The 16,741-nt window shown below is 38.4% G+C and overlaps 1 protein-coding gene across 1 annotated transcript in view; it reads right to left on the reverse strand.

Moving 5' to 3' along the window:
* The window catches only part of PRKDC (protein kinase, DNA-activated, catalytic subunit), a 194,152-nt gene that overhangs the window by 61,470 nt on the left and 115,941 nt on the right, over positions 1–16,741 (reverse strand). Inside the window, 11 exon segments of the mRNA XM_079137132.1 lie at positions 1,266–1,484; positions 2,915–3,104; positions 4,096–4,303; positions 5,160–5,258; positions 5,736–5,909; positions 7,904–8,053; positions 8,129–8,253; positions 11,234–11,345; positions 12,050–12,181; positions 12,759–12,910; positions 14,563–14,706. Coding sequence (XP_078993258.1) covers positions 1,266–1,484; positions 2,915–3,104; positions 4,096–4,303; positions 5,160–5,258; positions 5,736–5,909; positions 7,904–8,053; positions 8,129–8,253; positions 11,234–11,345; positions 12,050–12,181; positions 12,759–12,910; positions 14,563–14,706 — 1,705 coding nt within the window.

Consider the following 16,741-nt stretch of genomic DNA (forward strand, 5'->3'; position numbering starts at 1 on the left):
GGCACTCTTGTGGATCAACAGCTAGAAGGCCTAACAGCAGAGGAAGAAGATAAAAGGAAGATTTGTGAGAGGCAGTTGAGCAAGAAGAAAGAATGGAGAACTGATTTCACTGGCACACCTTTAAACTCAAGAGTTTGTAGCAAAAAGATGACTATACTTACCCCCTCTCCAGAGGTAGAACTAGAAGACTGTATAGGGCTCACAGATAAGTGACTAAGAAGTAAGAGAGAGTTATCTGGGAATAAAGTATTGTGTGTGGTGTGTTTTAGTTACTATGAACAAATAAAAAGGAATTTACTCTTGCTTCTAAACTTCTACAAATCTAAATGTACATAATGTATATGCCCTGGGTTTTCTCTTGGGATCTTTTTGCTGCATATTTTCTTCCTTTGGGCTTCCATTTGGCCCCAGACCTGCAAGTTTCATAAAGAGCTAAACTCCCCTTCCTCCTGCCCTCTTGGCCTTGGTTCTGTAAGCCTACCACACTTTCCACTGTTCCCCTCAGCATTCCACTATTCTGCTGGGGGGCCACCCCCTGAACTTCATGTTGCCAAGACCCTGGGCCATGGTGCCTCTGCCCTGCCTCTTGGTCCTCCTCACTCTATTTGCTGCCCTCACAAACCTCTCTCAGAAAGGGTCAGAATTTTCATGCCATCTCTGCTTACTTCATCTTGCTTTCCAAAGTTCACTCCATCTCCCACAAGCCTGTGTCCTTCTTAGCCTCTTTCACCATGACTCAGGTCCTAGAGCATCCATTACCTGAACTAGGCAGGGCCCTTGGGTCCTTCACATAGACTCAGCTCTCTGTAAACATTCACTGAACTGCTCTGATTTCCTCCCACCTCCCAAACACATTGCATACTTGTCCATCTTTGTCCTTTTCAACTTCTGCCTTTCTGCATCCCAGGCTCTCAGGCTCCTCCTCCACCCAATATTTCTGAACATTCCCTAGCTGGATTTAAATTCTTTTACTTTTGAGGTTTGATTACTAAATCTACCTCATATGATGATCACCAATATATTCCCAAACTCATCCTAATGTTCCAGAAAGTCACTAAATGGAAGGATTTTATTCCCAGCTTAAAATAGTTTTTCTGAAAACACCTAAAAAACAATGTTTTCAACATTGCTGAACTGAATTTTAATGGTCTTAATTACAGGTTACAGGGACATGTGTATACATTCAGAAATGTGCTCTCTAGATCTAAGCTTCTGCAGTCATTTAGAGGGTAGGTTTTTAAACATGTTTCAGTAAACTTACTTACCATCTTTCACTTTGTTATCCACCTCATCCCCAGGAAGGCCCAGCTTTTTTTCCCCAAAATCAGGTCCCACTGATTTCCAGGGTGCTCTCTGTGACTGTTCTTTCCTCTTGTGGGCAAAGAGCAAGGAAGAAGCCAAGGAATCAGATGAAGACGAGATCGTATAATCTGCCATTGGGTCAATACTGCTCCCAGTCAGCCAATTAAATGAGCTTCTTCCATCTGTAATACATATGATCAGAGCATTGAGGACACTTGGCACCACAGCTTAGCCTATACAGGGCAGCAAGACCTGCTGGGGCACAACCAGCAGCTTTCAGGCTTCTGTAGCCATCTGAGACCCTGGGCGGAGGCTCTGTCAGCTCCCCAGTGTGCAACCCAAGGTTTACAGATACTTGAGTCTGTGTCTACATTATAAAATAAGAGATACATCCCGTTCCCTCTGTCCACTGTGATCATCTCAGGAATGACACTTCGTATCTCCTATAAGGTGCTAGGAGTGTTGCAGAATTTTCATTGTGATTATTCAAATTAGTCCTGTTTCCAGATACAACAGAATGTGAAAAAACAACTGTGTTAAGGAAAACTGTTGCAGCATTTATATAAAATTAAGATACTTTACAATTTATACTTTGCTTATCAAAAGAAGCTATTAAGCCATTTGAGAAAGAACAAGTTTAATAAATTATTAACGTATCAAATAAATTAGTTTAGCTCTACTTTGTTTCTAAGATAAGATGCTTTAAATACAATGCACTAAATAGAGTTTTCTGGACAAAACCAAAACCAAACTCCAAACAGTTACTTAAACTGTTAGGGTTTGGATGTGAGGTGTCCCCCAAAAGCTCACGTATGAGAAGGTTCAGAAGAGAAAAGATTGGGTTGTAAGAGTCTTAACCGAATCAGTGAATTAATCCCCTTATAGGGATTAACTGAGTGGTAACTAAAGTGATAGATATGGCTGAAGGAAGTAGGAATTGGGGTGTGGCTATGGAGTATACATTCTATATCTTAAGAGTGGAAATTCTTTCTCTGCTTCCTGAACACCACGTGAGCTGGTTCCCTCTGCCACACTCTTCTTCCTTGATGTTCTGCCTCACCTGGATACCCAAGGAATGAAGCTGGCTTTCTATGGATTAAGACCTCTGAAGCGATGAGCCCTCAAATAAACTCTTCCTACTCCATAATTGTGCTGGGTGAGTCCTTTAGTCACAGCAGCAAAATAGGGGACTAAAACACTGCCCCTACTTTCTTTAGTCAGAATTAATCCTTTCCTCCTTTTTAAAGAAAATTGTGGTAAAACACATATAATGTTTACCATTTCAACCATTTTTATGTGTACAGTTCAATGGCATTAAGTCCATTCATATCACTACCATCCATCTCTAGACCCTTTTCTTCCTAAAAACTGAAGCTTTGTACCCACTAAACTATAGTTCCTCATCTCCCTCTCCCACAGCCTCTAGCAAATACCCCTCTACTTTCTGTCTCTGAGAAGTTGACTATTCTGGGACCTCCACACTTTTCTCCTTTGACTAATACACATTTCTTGTGGTCCTTATGACTTTTTGCTCTTTTCACTTGTCTCATAAAAGGGTCCCTGTTCTTACAATAGAAGCTTCCACAAGTCATAGCACTAGGTGACTAGTCACCTGAAGTTTGTGTAGGGGTGAAATCATACTGCTGTTGGGTAGCTCGTAATTGCCCAGCCTGTGGCCGTTGAGCTAGGAGGGAGCCTTCCTGGGTTCGGGTCTGCAGAGTGCTTGGGGAGGCCTGGGTCTCGATAAACATTGGAGTGAGAACAGTACTTCGGAAACGCCAATCAGGATCAATGGTATACTCCTGCAGGTAAGAAAGTATTAAAGGAAATAATGATCCTTCTGTAGCAACATTAAAATATTTCTATTTAAAATCCCATGGTACCATCAGCAGATATATACTATCATTTCATATTTCTTTGAGAAGCAAGTGAAGAAGAACCATTTCTTACTTTAAAAACTCTCAAAAACAATTATTTGCCAAGTAGAAAAATGAATCACTACCATGGGAGAAAATCATCCTCCTATCCATTAACATTCTCCAGTAGGAGACTGATGCCATACTCAGTAATGGCTCAGTAAGTTGACCTCCACAAGTCCAATGACAGTTCTAAGTACCCCCAAGTGCAAAGCACTGTGACGGGCACAGGTGGAACATCTATAATTAGAAAATCCTAAATCCAAAACGCTACAAAATCCAAAACTTCATGAGGTGCTACAAGAAGAAAAATCCACACCTGACCTGTGAGAGGTCCACAGTCAAAATATAGGCCTGCTTAAAAAAACTACAAATTCACTTATATACTTTAGGCTGTATATAAGGTGAGTATGAAACATAAATGAATTTTGTATTTATGCTTGGCTTCCTTCTCCCAACAAAAGGTATCTCCCTATGTACAGGCAAATATTCCAAAGCTTCCCCGCCAAAATTCTGAAATCCAAACCAATTCTGGTCCCAAGCATTTCAGATGTACCAGGTCACAACTAGGTACCCTCTACAGGAATGCGCTTGTCAATGTGTACCTCATCTTGATTGTTACATCTGCTATGAGTCATGAATTTGGCACCTGCTGGGTAAGTAGGAAGAGCACTGGGAAAGAGAGAAATCCAACTAGAGTCGGAGGCTGAGGATTATGAGTCTCTGAGAAGTAGGGGGCACGACAAGTATCTTGTAAAATGTGCACATATTCTAAGAAAATTTAAGTTTTCTAATTAAGCCATTAGGTATTTCCTAAGTAACCACAGGGAAAGAAAGTATGTAAGATTCATCACAAATACAGAGATATGCACTTCACCTGAAATTTGCATTCTGACAGAGGATGTTCAAACATGGGATTTGGGTAATCTGGGCTCATGCTGGTCATTTCAAGAAGAAAATTTGTTGCTAAGCTTAAAAAGTGGACTTCTATCTTAGGAGAATATAAGGAATTTAGTGCCAACAATCGGTCCAAAGTATTTGAAGGTAACCTAGTTTCATGGCTCCAGAAATTCCGAATAATTAATCTGAAAGGAAGAAAGCACATTCTTAGACACTGGCAAATTAAAAAAAGTGCTGCGCATGGTGTCATGTGAGGTAGGCACAGCTTTCCATTCACAGAAAGCTTTATAGAGAAAGAAACCACATGCCAAAATTGTATAAAGAGTGTAATCTGGGGGCTGGTGATATAGCTCAGTTGGTAGAGTGCTTGCCTCATAAGGACAAGGCCCTGGGTTCAATCCCTAGCACTGCCAAAAAAACAAAAAAAGTGTAATCTGAGTTATGAAACATAATAATGGGTTGAAGGAAAAATATATATCCCCCAAATATATCACCATGTGCAGTGCCACACACACAAAAAATTAATATATAGAGTGTGCTCTCAACTATTTGTGCTAAATGAGAAACACAATAATTGATAGTATAGATCTTTCTCTTTATTTTCAAACACTGTAATTCATTGTACTAGTACAAAGTGCTTTGTTCTCACCAGTTTTATTTTAAAGTAACTTGTCAGAATTAAAAAAAAATTTTAATTATAGATGGATACATCTTTATTTTATTTATTTATTTTTATGTAAAGCTAAGGATCAAACCCAGTGCCTCACACATGCAAGCACTGTACCACTGAGTTACAACTCCAGCCCCTTATCAGAATTTTTAAATGTTATTCTTCATAATGTGATTTTAAATACATTTTTACTAAACATTATGAAAGATGTAGAGAAAATACTGACACTGCAAGTACATTTCAAAATCTACTGAAATATACTTCAAAAATATATATATATATTCCAATCTAATATACTCCAATCTAACCTAGAAAGCAATACTCCAAAAATTTAATTATTTTGGCCCAGTTTTTCCAGGAGGAGCACGTACTGAAGCCCGAGGTTCTCATCAATCAATCCTTGAATCAGCACTTCTTTTGCCAACTTAAATATTTCCTGGGAGTCATCATCTGTTTGACTTTCTGGATCTCTGAGAAAGCAAAAAAAAATGACAAACATTAATTCTAGCTCTTTTGTTCGATCTAAATACTATCTTAGAATTGAAGAAAGGCTGGCTTTCCATGTGACTATACCTCCCACTGGCACTGGAATAGCAGGCATCCTACTCTGGTGGTATATGCCTAGACCTGCCCCATCATCTTGTGCCTCCTGCTCCTGTCACTGCTGACAGCAGGGGAGAGGAAAGGAGCAGGAAAGGTGAGGGTCCCCCTGGTATGTGGGGTGCTGGCAGAGGTATCTCCTTATTTTTGTCAGATTTTAAAAGGATAACTACAAAAATAAGTTTTACAAGAAGACACTCAGATACTTTAAACTCAACCAATAAATTCACAGTTTAATAAACTTCCTGTAATTATATGATAAAAAAAAGTTTTATTATGTTCTAGATTGCTAAATGTACCCAAAAGATCCCTCAAAAAATTAATATAAATGTCAATGTATGGTTTACCTGTAATTGTCATGAGTCCACATGAGAATATTATACATTTGTTCCCTACAAATTGGAGAAGGATGGGAAACAAACTCCACAATGGGATTCATAAGTTCTCGGAGTTCTACTGGTTTCAACTTTGCCATCATCTTATAAATTATGTCCAAACACACTTTTTGTCTTTCATCATCTCTATAATAAAATTTTAAAACACACAAATTTAACTTATTATTGTACTTTCAAAACATGACAAGCATCAACAGATATATGAAAAAATGTTCAACATCTCTAGTAATAAGAGAAATGCAAATCAAAATTACCCTAAGATTTCATCTCACCCCAATTAGAATGGCAATTATCAAGAACACAAGCAACAATAGGTGTTGGAGAGGATGTGGGGAAAAAGGTACACTCATACATTGCTGGTGGGGATGCAAATTAGTGCAGCCACTCTGGAAAGCAGTATGAAGATTCCTCAGAAAGCTTGGAATGGAACCACCATTTGACCCAGCTATCCCACTCCCTGGCCTATACCCAAATGACTTAAAATCAGCATACTACAGAGATACAGCCACATCAATGTTCATAGCTGCTCAATCCACCATAGCCAGATTGTGGAACCAACCTAGATGCCCTTCAGTTGATGAATGGATAAAGAAACTGTGGCATATATATATATATATATATACAATGGAATATTACTCAGCTATAAAAAATAATAAAATTATGGCATTTGCAGGCAAATGGATGAAATTGGAGAATATCATGCTAAGTGAGATAAGCCAATCTCAAAAAACTAAAGGACGAATGATCTCGCTGATAAGCGGATGAGCACATATAATGGGGGGTAGGAGGGGTTAGGGTTAGGGATAAGGAGGATGGTAAGAATGGAGGAAGGAAGCACTGTATAGAGGGAAAAGAGGGGTGGGAGGGGTGGGGGAAGGGGAAAAAAATAACAGAATCAAACAACATTACCCTATGTAAATTTATGATTACACAAATGGTATGCCTTGCCTTGACTCCATGTACAAACAGAGAAACAACATGTATCCCATTTGTTTAAATAATAAAAAAAAAAACATGACAAGCAACTTTTTCTTTCTTTTACTGTTCTGCAGTTCAAAATTTGTTATAATATCACCATTACCATAAAACAAGGAAAAAAACTGTTATAATACTACACCTACATGAAAACAATTAAATATGCTAGAATGGATTAGACCCTGAAATAAAGTTTCATTTATTTATCAACAGAGTGCTAATGTTAATTTCTTAATTTTGACAAGTACACCATTATTAAAAATGGGGAAACTGGATAAAAGATATGTGGGAATTTTGTAGACTATCTTTTAACTATTCTGTAAAGATAAAAGTAAAAAGTTTATTTTAAAAAAGAATACCTGATGGTGGCAAACAAAATAAGATAGAAATAAAAGGAATTTTGGATTTTAAAAATGATTTCAAATGCTACTTGGGGTGAACTGAAGTATAGTCTGAGTCCTAAGTGAAACAAACACCTATAGTCTGAGGCCTAAATGAAGCAAACACCTGTTTTTATGTTTTGGGGTCTTTTACTCCTTAAAGTACTCAGCTTAATGTTTTACGCACAGTAGATAATAAATATTTATTGAAGGATATCAGAAGAGAATGATATACATTCCTTGTTACTGACACATTACACAAGTGTCAGGAATTTATCACTATTTAAAATATATACACGGATGAAGACTAGAAAAAGACTACAGAGAAATAAAATAATGTAAGTGATGCACAGTTTTTTTCTTTTAAGTTTACTTTTATGCTATGCTGCAATTTTAAAAATAAATGAACAAATTTAACACATAAAGGTAAGAGTCAGACTGACAAAATGGGTACAGAACTCGAATTCACACATTTTAAATCTACGGAGCCTGAGGCAATAAAATGCCCTAGGTCACCTCATTTACTTGTCAGTGAAATACACAAGGCCTGGATGTGACCTCTTCAGGCAACTGGTCACAGGCCCACCTCCCGCTCACATTTCATTCCTATGCAGTCTTCACCTTTTTCTCTCAGATTCAAATTTTACAAATATACGCATTTCATGAAAATGGGCAAGTAATTAATGAACTGAAGGAGATATCTGAACAAATTAACATTTTATGATCCACTTGAGATCTGAAGGCATGGGGTTGGTGTTCACCCACCTATGTCTCATGACTTGAATAAAGTCCTTGCTCTTTAACTGGAAATACAGGTCTGTTATTCCCTCTGCACGACAAAGTACCACCTCCAGACAAAGCGTCTTCATCACGCCATGAAATTTTGGCAGCAGAAAAAATAAGGCATTCAAGAACCTAAGGGGTGGTAAGAAGCCTGATGAGAGGACTGCTGCTGACCCCACCCACCACAACTGGCCCCACACCCCCTACCTGTCCGCCAGGGGAGGGAAACCCTTCACTGCTTTATTCAAGCACACAATAAATTTGTCCTCCATAGTATTCTGATGTTGCTTCAATTGTTTTACAACCAGTTCAAACACCAACTCCTCCAGTACCTGAAAAATTAAGTTTCTTTTCAAATACATAAACTTGGAAACCTGTGTTACACAATGAAAAAAAGGTCTATCTTGAATATTTAAGTGAATCCAAGGAAGGTAGTATCCAATGCTATTTCTTACAACAAGGTTCACAAGGTGAATGAAGAAGGAAGCACTGGGAATTTATCAGGGGTTTTCATTAACACCAGATACCCTTGAGGCTCAGGGTATTATGAGAGGAAAGAGCAAGGCCACATCATTGGTGGTGTGCTATGAGCTGCTTGATGTCCTTGCCTCCTTCTGATACACGAACACTGAAAGTAAATCCTTTGAGAAACTAAAATTAATTTTAATGTGTCTCAAATACAGTTTAGGACATGATTTACAGAGTTCAGATCTGGTCAAACATTCATAGTTCAGTTTCCAAACAACTCTAAATAATAGCCCCTATCACTATCTCTCTGCCCATATCCCAGTATCTCTTTATCATGTATTAATATGCATTACCAGTAGCCAAGCCAGGGATCCTGGCTGGCTAGCTGGCTGGCTTTGGCCGCCAACTGACATTTGAAATAGGCAAATGATGGAAAAAGGAAAAATGGATTTTATGCAGTTTGATTAAAAGATGGAGAAGCAGCTAGTTACAATTCATAAACACTAAAGCCAAGTGATACACATGTGTACACTGAGCTAGACTGTGCTTAGTCAAAGAATATGTCAATCTTAATTTCCTTGGGGTCTGACCTGATGCAGGAATCAGGAAGCTTATTTTAATTTCAAAAAAGGATTTGTTTCAAATCTACTGTTAAATACTCATTTGCATATTATCTGTCCCCTCTGAAAATAGCTCTCCAAAGGCACAGATGAGGCCTGTCTCTTCTATGTTATGTCTTTAGGGCCTGGAATTAAGAAGTCCTCAAAAGTAGGAACTCAATATAGACAAGTACTGAATAGAGTCTACTGGAATGAAGTTATGGAAAATGTTCACTTTCTTCATTCATGGCTCACCTGTTCTTCACAGAAAAAAGGATAAAGCAACATTTCAAAAGCACTAAGATCAAATGGATAGATTTTCAGTACAAACTTACCAGTATCGGACTACTTTAAAATTATGCTCCAGGGACATCCTTAACCACAAATTTTAGTAGTTTTGAATCCCATGTAAACTATTTCAAGGAAGTATTTCACTACTGATTCATAAGATATCTTTTGGGGCTGGGGGTGTAGCTCAGTGACAGAGTGACTGACTGGCATAAGATATGTCTTTTAATTAAGTGTATTTAATCTGATGAAAGGGTCACAGTCTAGCAAGTAAAGAAGTTATAGAATAGTATGGATAAAGCAAACAGAAGAAAAGTGGACATATAAACACAGTGGTGATCAGAGCCACTACAGCCAGGAGCGCAGCTGCTGAGAGTGACATAGTGGGGAAAAAAATGAACTGCTTTACTTACTCCTTTATATTTTATTTTTATTATCCAAATTTATTTTATTTTCTACATTATCTATACCACTTTCATATTTATACATGTGAAACAAAAGTATTATCCTTCTTAAGTTGAAATTTAAGTATTGAGAAAATAAATCTGGGAATCAGCTATAATAAGCACTTTTGGTGAAAATAAAGCATGTTACATACATTTAAACTTAATAATATATAGGAACATGAGAATCACGTGTTAACAGGTTACTCTGAATTTATTTTTTAATTGACAAAAATAGCTGGTAAAAATTTTAAAAAATAGCTGGTAATCCCTAAAATAAATTATAAGTGAAGTTTGAGCTTTCCAAGGGGGTCTGTTTCCTTGAGTTATTTAATTTTATTTTAAGCCCAATGACTCCCTAATCAGGGAAATGGGCAAGGGTCCAATTTGCTGTCTTGGGTCAGTTGGTGTCCACTCAGCATCACCTGGGTTGTCCTAAGCATCTCCTGGTTGCCTCACAGCAACCACAACCTGTACTCTAGTCTTTCCTTTTAGAAGAGGATGTGTAGTGGAGCTATGAACTTGAGAATCATGAACATAAAGGGTGAGTTTTAAAGCCATGAGGCTAGACAAGATAGGCAGAGAAGTGTGAAAAGAGAAGACCAAAATGGAGGAAGTCATCTAAGGAAAAAAAGTTGCTGCTAGGGAAGCGGGAAGAAAGCAAGAAAGTGTCGAAGTGATTGTTACCAGTGCCATACTGGCCAGTCTGCACAGCATCTGTGTGTGTGTGTGTGTGTGTGTGTGTGTGTGTGCGCGCGCGCAGTGCTGGGGAAGGAAACCAGTGCCTCACACATGTGCTCTACAACTGAGCTTCACCCTTAACCCCTTCACAGAATCTCATCACAGTGAGTGGCCGGCAGCAGATGTGTTAACTCGAGAGTATGTCAGGTAGTGCAGAAAGCCTCTCTCTGCTACACTTTTAGATAAGTTACACCTTGTGGTTACCACACACTGGCCTATGCAGCCATATAAATCTATTTAATAAATAACTTTCACCTATCAGCAGAATACTCTGATCTGAATGTGTACTGCACTTAAATACTCACTTTGGTTCTCCTCAAATTCCATAAAGCAGGCAAGGCACATGAGACTGGGAAAGCTCTCCTAAGATATATCTACTCCAATAACAGATTTATTATTGTGAAATCTCCAAATGGAAGATTTGAACAGGATAATTTAGCTATTTACCAGGATAATTTTCTCCAAAAGAAAATCATGAGACCAAATTCAGAGGAACGAAGGCTAGTTAAATAGTCTCATCTTGAATTTTACAATGTAAAATTAATTGTCAATCTTTAAACATTTGGCAAAATTCCAGGTGTTTAAAGTCATATGTCATTTCTAAAAAACTGAGCATTATATTTAGTATGTAATAAGAAAGAGGGTAAAAAAATTATTAAATGCCAATGTCCACTATATTACAAATAGCATATAAGAAATAAATATAAGTATTAAAAATGATTACAAATAAATCTGAAAAGAAGCACTTATTTAGAATTGTACAAAATACTCACATTTTTTCTCTCAGTAACATATTGAAGAATAAGTCCTAGAACTTCAGCTGCTGCTGCATAAACCTCTTTATATTTTACAAAGGACATATTATTGACCAAAGCTTGAAAGTATCTATAAAAATATAAAAAATAAGTATGCATAAAATAATCCATTCTGATATTTGACAAAAAATTTAAAAATTCTCCTCCCCTCACACTACTAGCACAAACTAAGAAAATATGAAAATAAAACATGATGCAAATTGCTTGTGAGTATATATTTAAGGCTGCCTCAAAATAAAATTTAGAGCTAAGGTTGGCTTAGTGGTAGAGTGCTTGTCTGGCAATGTGTGAGGCGCTGGGTTCGATCCTCAGCACCACATGAAAATAAATAAATAAAATAAAGGTCCATTGACAACTAAAAAAATGATTTAAAAATAAAAAATAAAATAAAACAGGGAATAAATAAATAAAAGAGCTGGAGAGATAGTTCAGTAGTAGAGTGCCCCTGAGTTCAATCCCTAGTAATGCAAAATAAATAAATAAATAAATAAATAACATCAGTTTTAAAAATAAGAATAAAATATGTAACATCTCTTACCTGCTGGAACCTACATGAAAAAAAAAATCATATTTTTAAAAAACTACATTCCTCATTTACTCAAGATAAAGTTCTTCTCCATATAACCTCTAAACCCAACCTTTTTATTTTAGGTAGGTATTTTTTACATGAATTTTGGTCCTTACATGCATCAAATCAACCATGCTCCATTCTGACAATCCAATTCAATTTTTTAGTATAATGACTGAAAAAACAAAGAAAAAAAAGATACTTACTTGATACTCTCTATGCCACACTTTGGGTCATAGGGAGACAAGTTATTGGCCATTACAATACCTAATAACTGAATCCCTATGGAATTGTCTTTGGAATTGGGGTCTTGACTGGAAAACTTTTCAAATATTAACCTGAAACACAAACACAAAGGAAAAAATAGATATTGTCATACAATGAAATGAACAACAGGAAGATAAATACAGCATTTTTCTAAAGTTCATTTTTAGCTGAGTGTAAGGAATACTGTGTCTTTTCCTATATTCAGGATTTCTTGCACAAGATCCTCCTGTTCATTTTAATATTCTAATTATCTGTCCCAATCTATTAACTGAGGGTAAAACTTTTATGAAAAACAGTTTTTTAGCTTGTCTCAGGCTATGCTAAAAGAGGTCAAACAAAAGTCCTATGGATTACTCCTAGGCTAGGAAAGTGCAAAGCAAGAGAGCCCCCAACTGCACGATGTTGAGGCAAAGCCTAGGTAAGCCAAGAAACAGAAGGGAACTACTGAAGCCACTGACCACCCAAGGTCAACTTTGGAGATTATGACTTTTATCAGTAGCTAATTATATTCTTATAAATGGGCCCTACTTCAAATAATCTTCCAGGTATCACTTTACATAATTATATTTCATTGTAACCATCATTTACAAAATACTACATTTTAACTTAAATTTCTAAACAACATTGCAAAAATTAGTAAAAGTATACCTATAGGGGATGGATAGACAATCCTTCCAGCATTCTACAAGGGTTTTTATAATTTCAAGGTTGTGTCTAAACACAGCTCTTTTGGGATGGAAGACATGTTTCATTAGAAAATGAAGCAATCGATTTGCTAACACTTCATCTTTAGGGACTCCCTGAAAAAGTATAGAAAATTTGTATTAATATGCAACATTCTGTTCTGGAAAACATCTTTAAATCCAAAGTCAATTTCTAAAAGAAACTTGGCATTTTACCAAAGGGTCCAGCCCCTCGTTAAACTCCACGTGATCTATCAGGTCAGTTACAAGCAATACACAGGCTTCCCCTGGCATGATGAGGGGGATGCTGTCCCTGCACAGATGTGGCCACAGCTCCTACACTGCAAGGGTCCTGCAGTAAGAGGCTCAGGCTTGGCCTGCCATGCTCTTTACACATCTGCATCCTAGACAGCAGCCTCTATTCCTAGATCTTTTGGTGTTTTCTGAGACCTTGGACAGAGGTTCTCTTCTGGGGCCTTTGCTGAGACCTCCAAATGGAGCAGGAGGGGAAACTGGGAAGACTTGTCCCATGATGACTCAGTATCCAGTGATTTTTTTTTTTTTGGTGGTGCTGGGGATTGGACCCAGGGCCTTTTGAATGTGAGGCAAGCACTCTAGCAACTGAGTTATATCCCCAGCCCTACCCAATGCTTTATGACTATGAGCCCTTTCCTTCATCACCCGGTCCCCAACCTCACAACCCCTCATCTACCCCAGAGTCCACAAAACTGTCAGAGTCTTTAATCAGGGCTCCTCAAAAGTACTAATCTCCCTAACCTCCAAATGGCTGCTATTCCATGGGGAAAATGGAACAGGTGAGACAGTTCTTACTTCACAACACACAGTGACAGGCATCTGTCAGACAATTTCTTAGCACTCTCTACTGTTACCCATACTAGACAATACTTGGAAGCCAGACATGGTAGCATATGGCTGTAATTCCAGCAACTTGGGAGGCTGAGGCAGAAGGATCACAAGCTTGAACCAACCTCAGCAACTCAGTGAGGCTCCAAGCTACTTAGTGAGACCCTATCTCAAAATAAAATGGAAAGTAAAAAGAGCTGGGAATATAGCTCAATAGAAAAGCAACCCCTGGATCCAATTCCCAGTACCAGCGGGGGGCCCACCAAAAAAACCAAAAACGAAAACAAAACTTGGATTAAATAAGTTGGGAAACAAATGTAAAAAAAATCCAGACTCTGATAATACGAGAAGTTCTCAGAACCTCACATTCAGAAAAGTCCTTAGACCTCACATTGAGGTTCTACTTATATTTATTTTACATGTAATTTTGAAAACTTGATTATCTAGTCTCCAACTTACTAGCTAATAAAAACAACAAACAAAACACACATCGATAGCTTAATAATAAAGGTAAGGAGAGAGGAATTATCAAAAGCAGAAAAAGAGCTGGGCATGGTAACACAGGCCTGTAATCCCAGAGTCTTGGGAGGCTGAGGCAGAAGGAGGTCTGGGGGTATAACTCTGTAGTAGAGTACCCCTGCATTAAATCCCCAGTATCACACACACACACACACACACACACACACACACACAAAAAAAAAAAAAAAAAAAAAAAAAAAAACTGTAGCAGTATGAGGCCACATGGTATGACAACAATACAATTTCTACTAAAGAGGTAACTTATGAAGAGTAAAAATCATGTGCCAATATGTTCTCCAGGACAGCAACAAAGGAATAATGTATATTATGAGGAATAATGTGTATTACTTGGTATATTTCTACATAACAGATACATTGTTCCTTACTGTAGGAGTAGCCACGCCTGTCCACGAAAGAACAGTAGCCACAATCTCGACCACCATATAGTGAATTCCTTCACCTCCACTGTTTTCAGAAATGGCCAGCTGCAGCAAAGGACTAAGCCAATGCTTTGCATAAGGGCGAAAGACCTACAAGAAAACTTAAAAGTCAAATATAGAAGAATCATTTTGAATAATCAAAATATTAATATAGGAATTAATTCTCCATCAGTTAAAATTTTATGACCTGATCTAAATTCAAAACAAATGTAAACTCCAACCATTAACTCACTTAATTGGATTAGATTTGATAAGTTATCTCTTTATGAAATGATTCAATTGAAATGGATTTATAATTGTTCTTATTGCTTAAAACCCTTTGTATATGATGCTTGCAGAAATCAAAATCAAAATATTCTATATTAATCTCCTCTGCCCCATCTAAATAATAAGCAGTAATAGAAAATTGAACTTTTACTTTATGTAAATGCATAATAAGTAGGAAAAAATAAAGGTTAAGAAATGAGGTAGGCGTGTATGCCTCAATTTTTTTTCCCATTTCTTCCTATGTTAGAAGTCATTCTGTCAAAAACTTTACATCAGAAGGATCCAAGATGGCAGACTAGAGGGAGGCTGCGTTCCTTGTTGCTCTGTAACTCCGGTTTCAAGCAGAGGATATCTGTTTCTTGATTGCTCACTGTCAGGCGCCTGTCATCCACCATTTGCCTGCCTCTGGCTGGTCCATCGCCTGCCTTACACCTATCCATCACCCAACGCACGAGATTCACCTCCCGATCGTCCAACAACAGTCAGCAAACTGATTGCCAACCGCCAGTGGAGCACCAGCTGCCTGCTGTTGCCTGAAAGTTCTCTGTCACAGTACCTGCAGGTTTGATTATACGTGGCTGCCGCCATTTTGAGACAACAGCCAGGCCCCGTAGGACCTGGCCGGACTGACTGAGCCCCATCTCCAGGAAACCTCAGCCCAACAGATCACTCCCTGCCTCTGGGGCCCTCACATCGACTGACTGCTCCCTGCTGCCAGAACTCCCAGACCAAAAGACTGCACCCTATCACTGGGACCCCAGACTAACTGATTGCAACCGGCCTCCAGGATCCCACAACCACACCAAACACACCTGACCTCCAGAACCTGTGCTGAAACAACTGCATTCCGCCTCCAGGACCTCCAGCTGACCATGTCCACACCCTGAGCTGCAGCGCCCCATTTGTCAACACATTTTGAAGCCAGAGCGGCCATCTTGGATAATCCTGGAAGCCTTAGCTCCGATCGTTAGGTGGGGCAAATCCCACCTTGAGACGCCTGCTGGAAGCTTGAAGCTCACTGTCAGATACCTTTCATGCATCAGGCTACTGAACACTGGGAGGGTTCATTACTATATGACTGCTATACTGTAGATTTTCTTTTTGCTCCTTATTGAAAAAATTTAGGTTTTTATTTCTTAATTTTTCTTGCTCTGTTTTCCTTTTGTTTACCTGTTCCCTCAGAGTCTCTTTCTCCCTTTTTTGCTACTCGTACACCCTTGACCCAAGAACGGTCCTCCTCTATCGGGGAAGGTCGTCCTCTTCCACCGAGCGCGCAGCTTCGGGAGGGACACACATGGAGCGGTGAGGGAGGAAGGGGACACCCGCCTAGCCAGCCAGATCAGCCGAACCAACCCTGGCAATCAATGGGGTGACAGATGTGGCAGTCAGATCGCCCTCACATCCTCTTTCTCCCTTTTTTTGCATGCTAACATCCAATTTCTTTTGATTACACTCTCACACTTTCTATTATCTAGAACTGCTGTATATTCTTTTCTTATCCCATTAATAGCCACATTCTACATCCCTCTGCATGCTCTTTGTCCTCCATTAGAAACTGTAGACCTTATTGCAAATCTGTTTGTTTTACTGAAGATAATATTTTAACTCATTCTGTTTATTATGACAATTTTGTTATTGTCCTCATAGGGGCTATTTGGTCTAGATTGCATAGTGTCTGAATTGGGCACTGCTCATATTGATCTCCCCTTGAAGAAAGGGTTTTAGAAACATATAGGGCCACTATAAACCTATAGGGGGAAATCTGCAATACCCCAGATCTGCACTGCTAGAGGGGAAGATACATGAACAACATGAAAAAAGAAGGGAAGGAAATGATCCAAACAAATGTAGATTCTAT

This window comes from Sciurus vulgaris, assembly GCF_902686455.1.
Source record: "Sciurus vulgaris genome assembly, chromosome: 1".
NCBI lineage: Eukaryota > Metazoa > Chordata > Mammalia > Rodentia > Sciuridae > Sciurus > Sciurus vulgaris.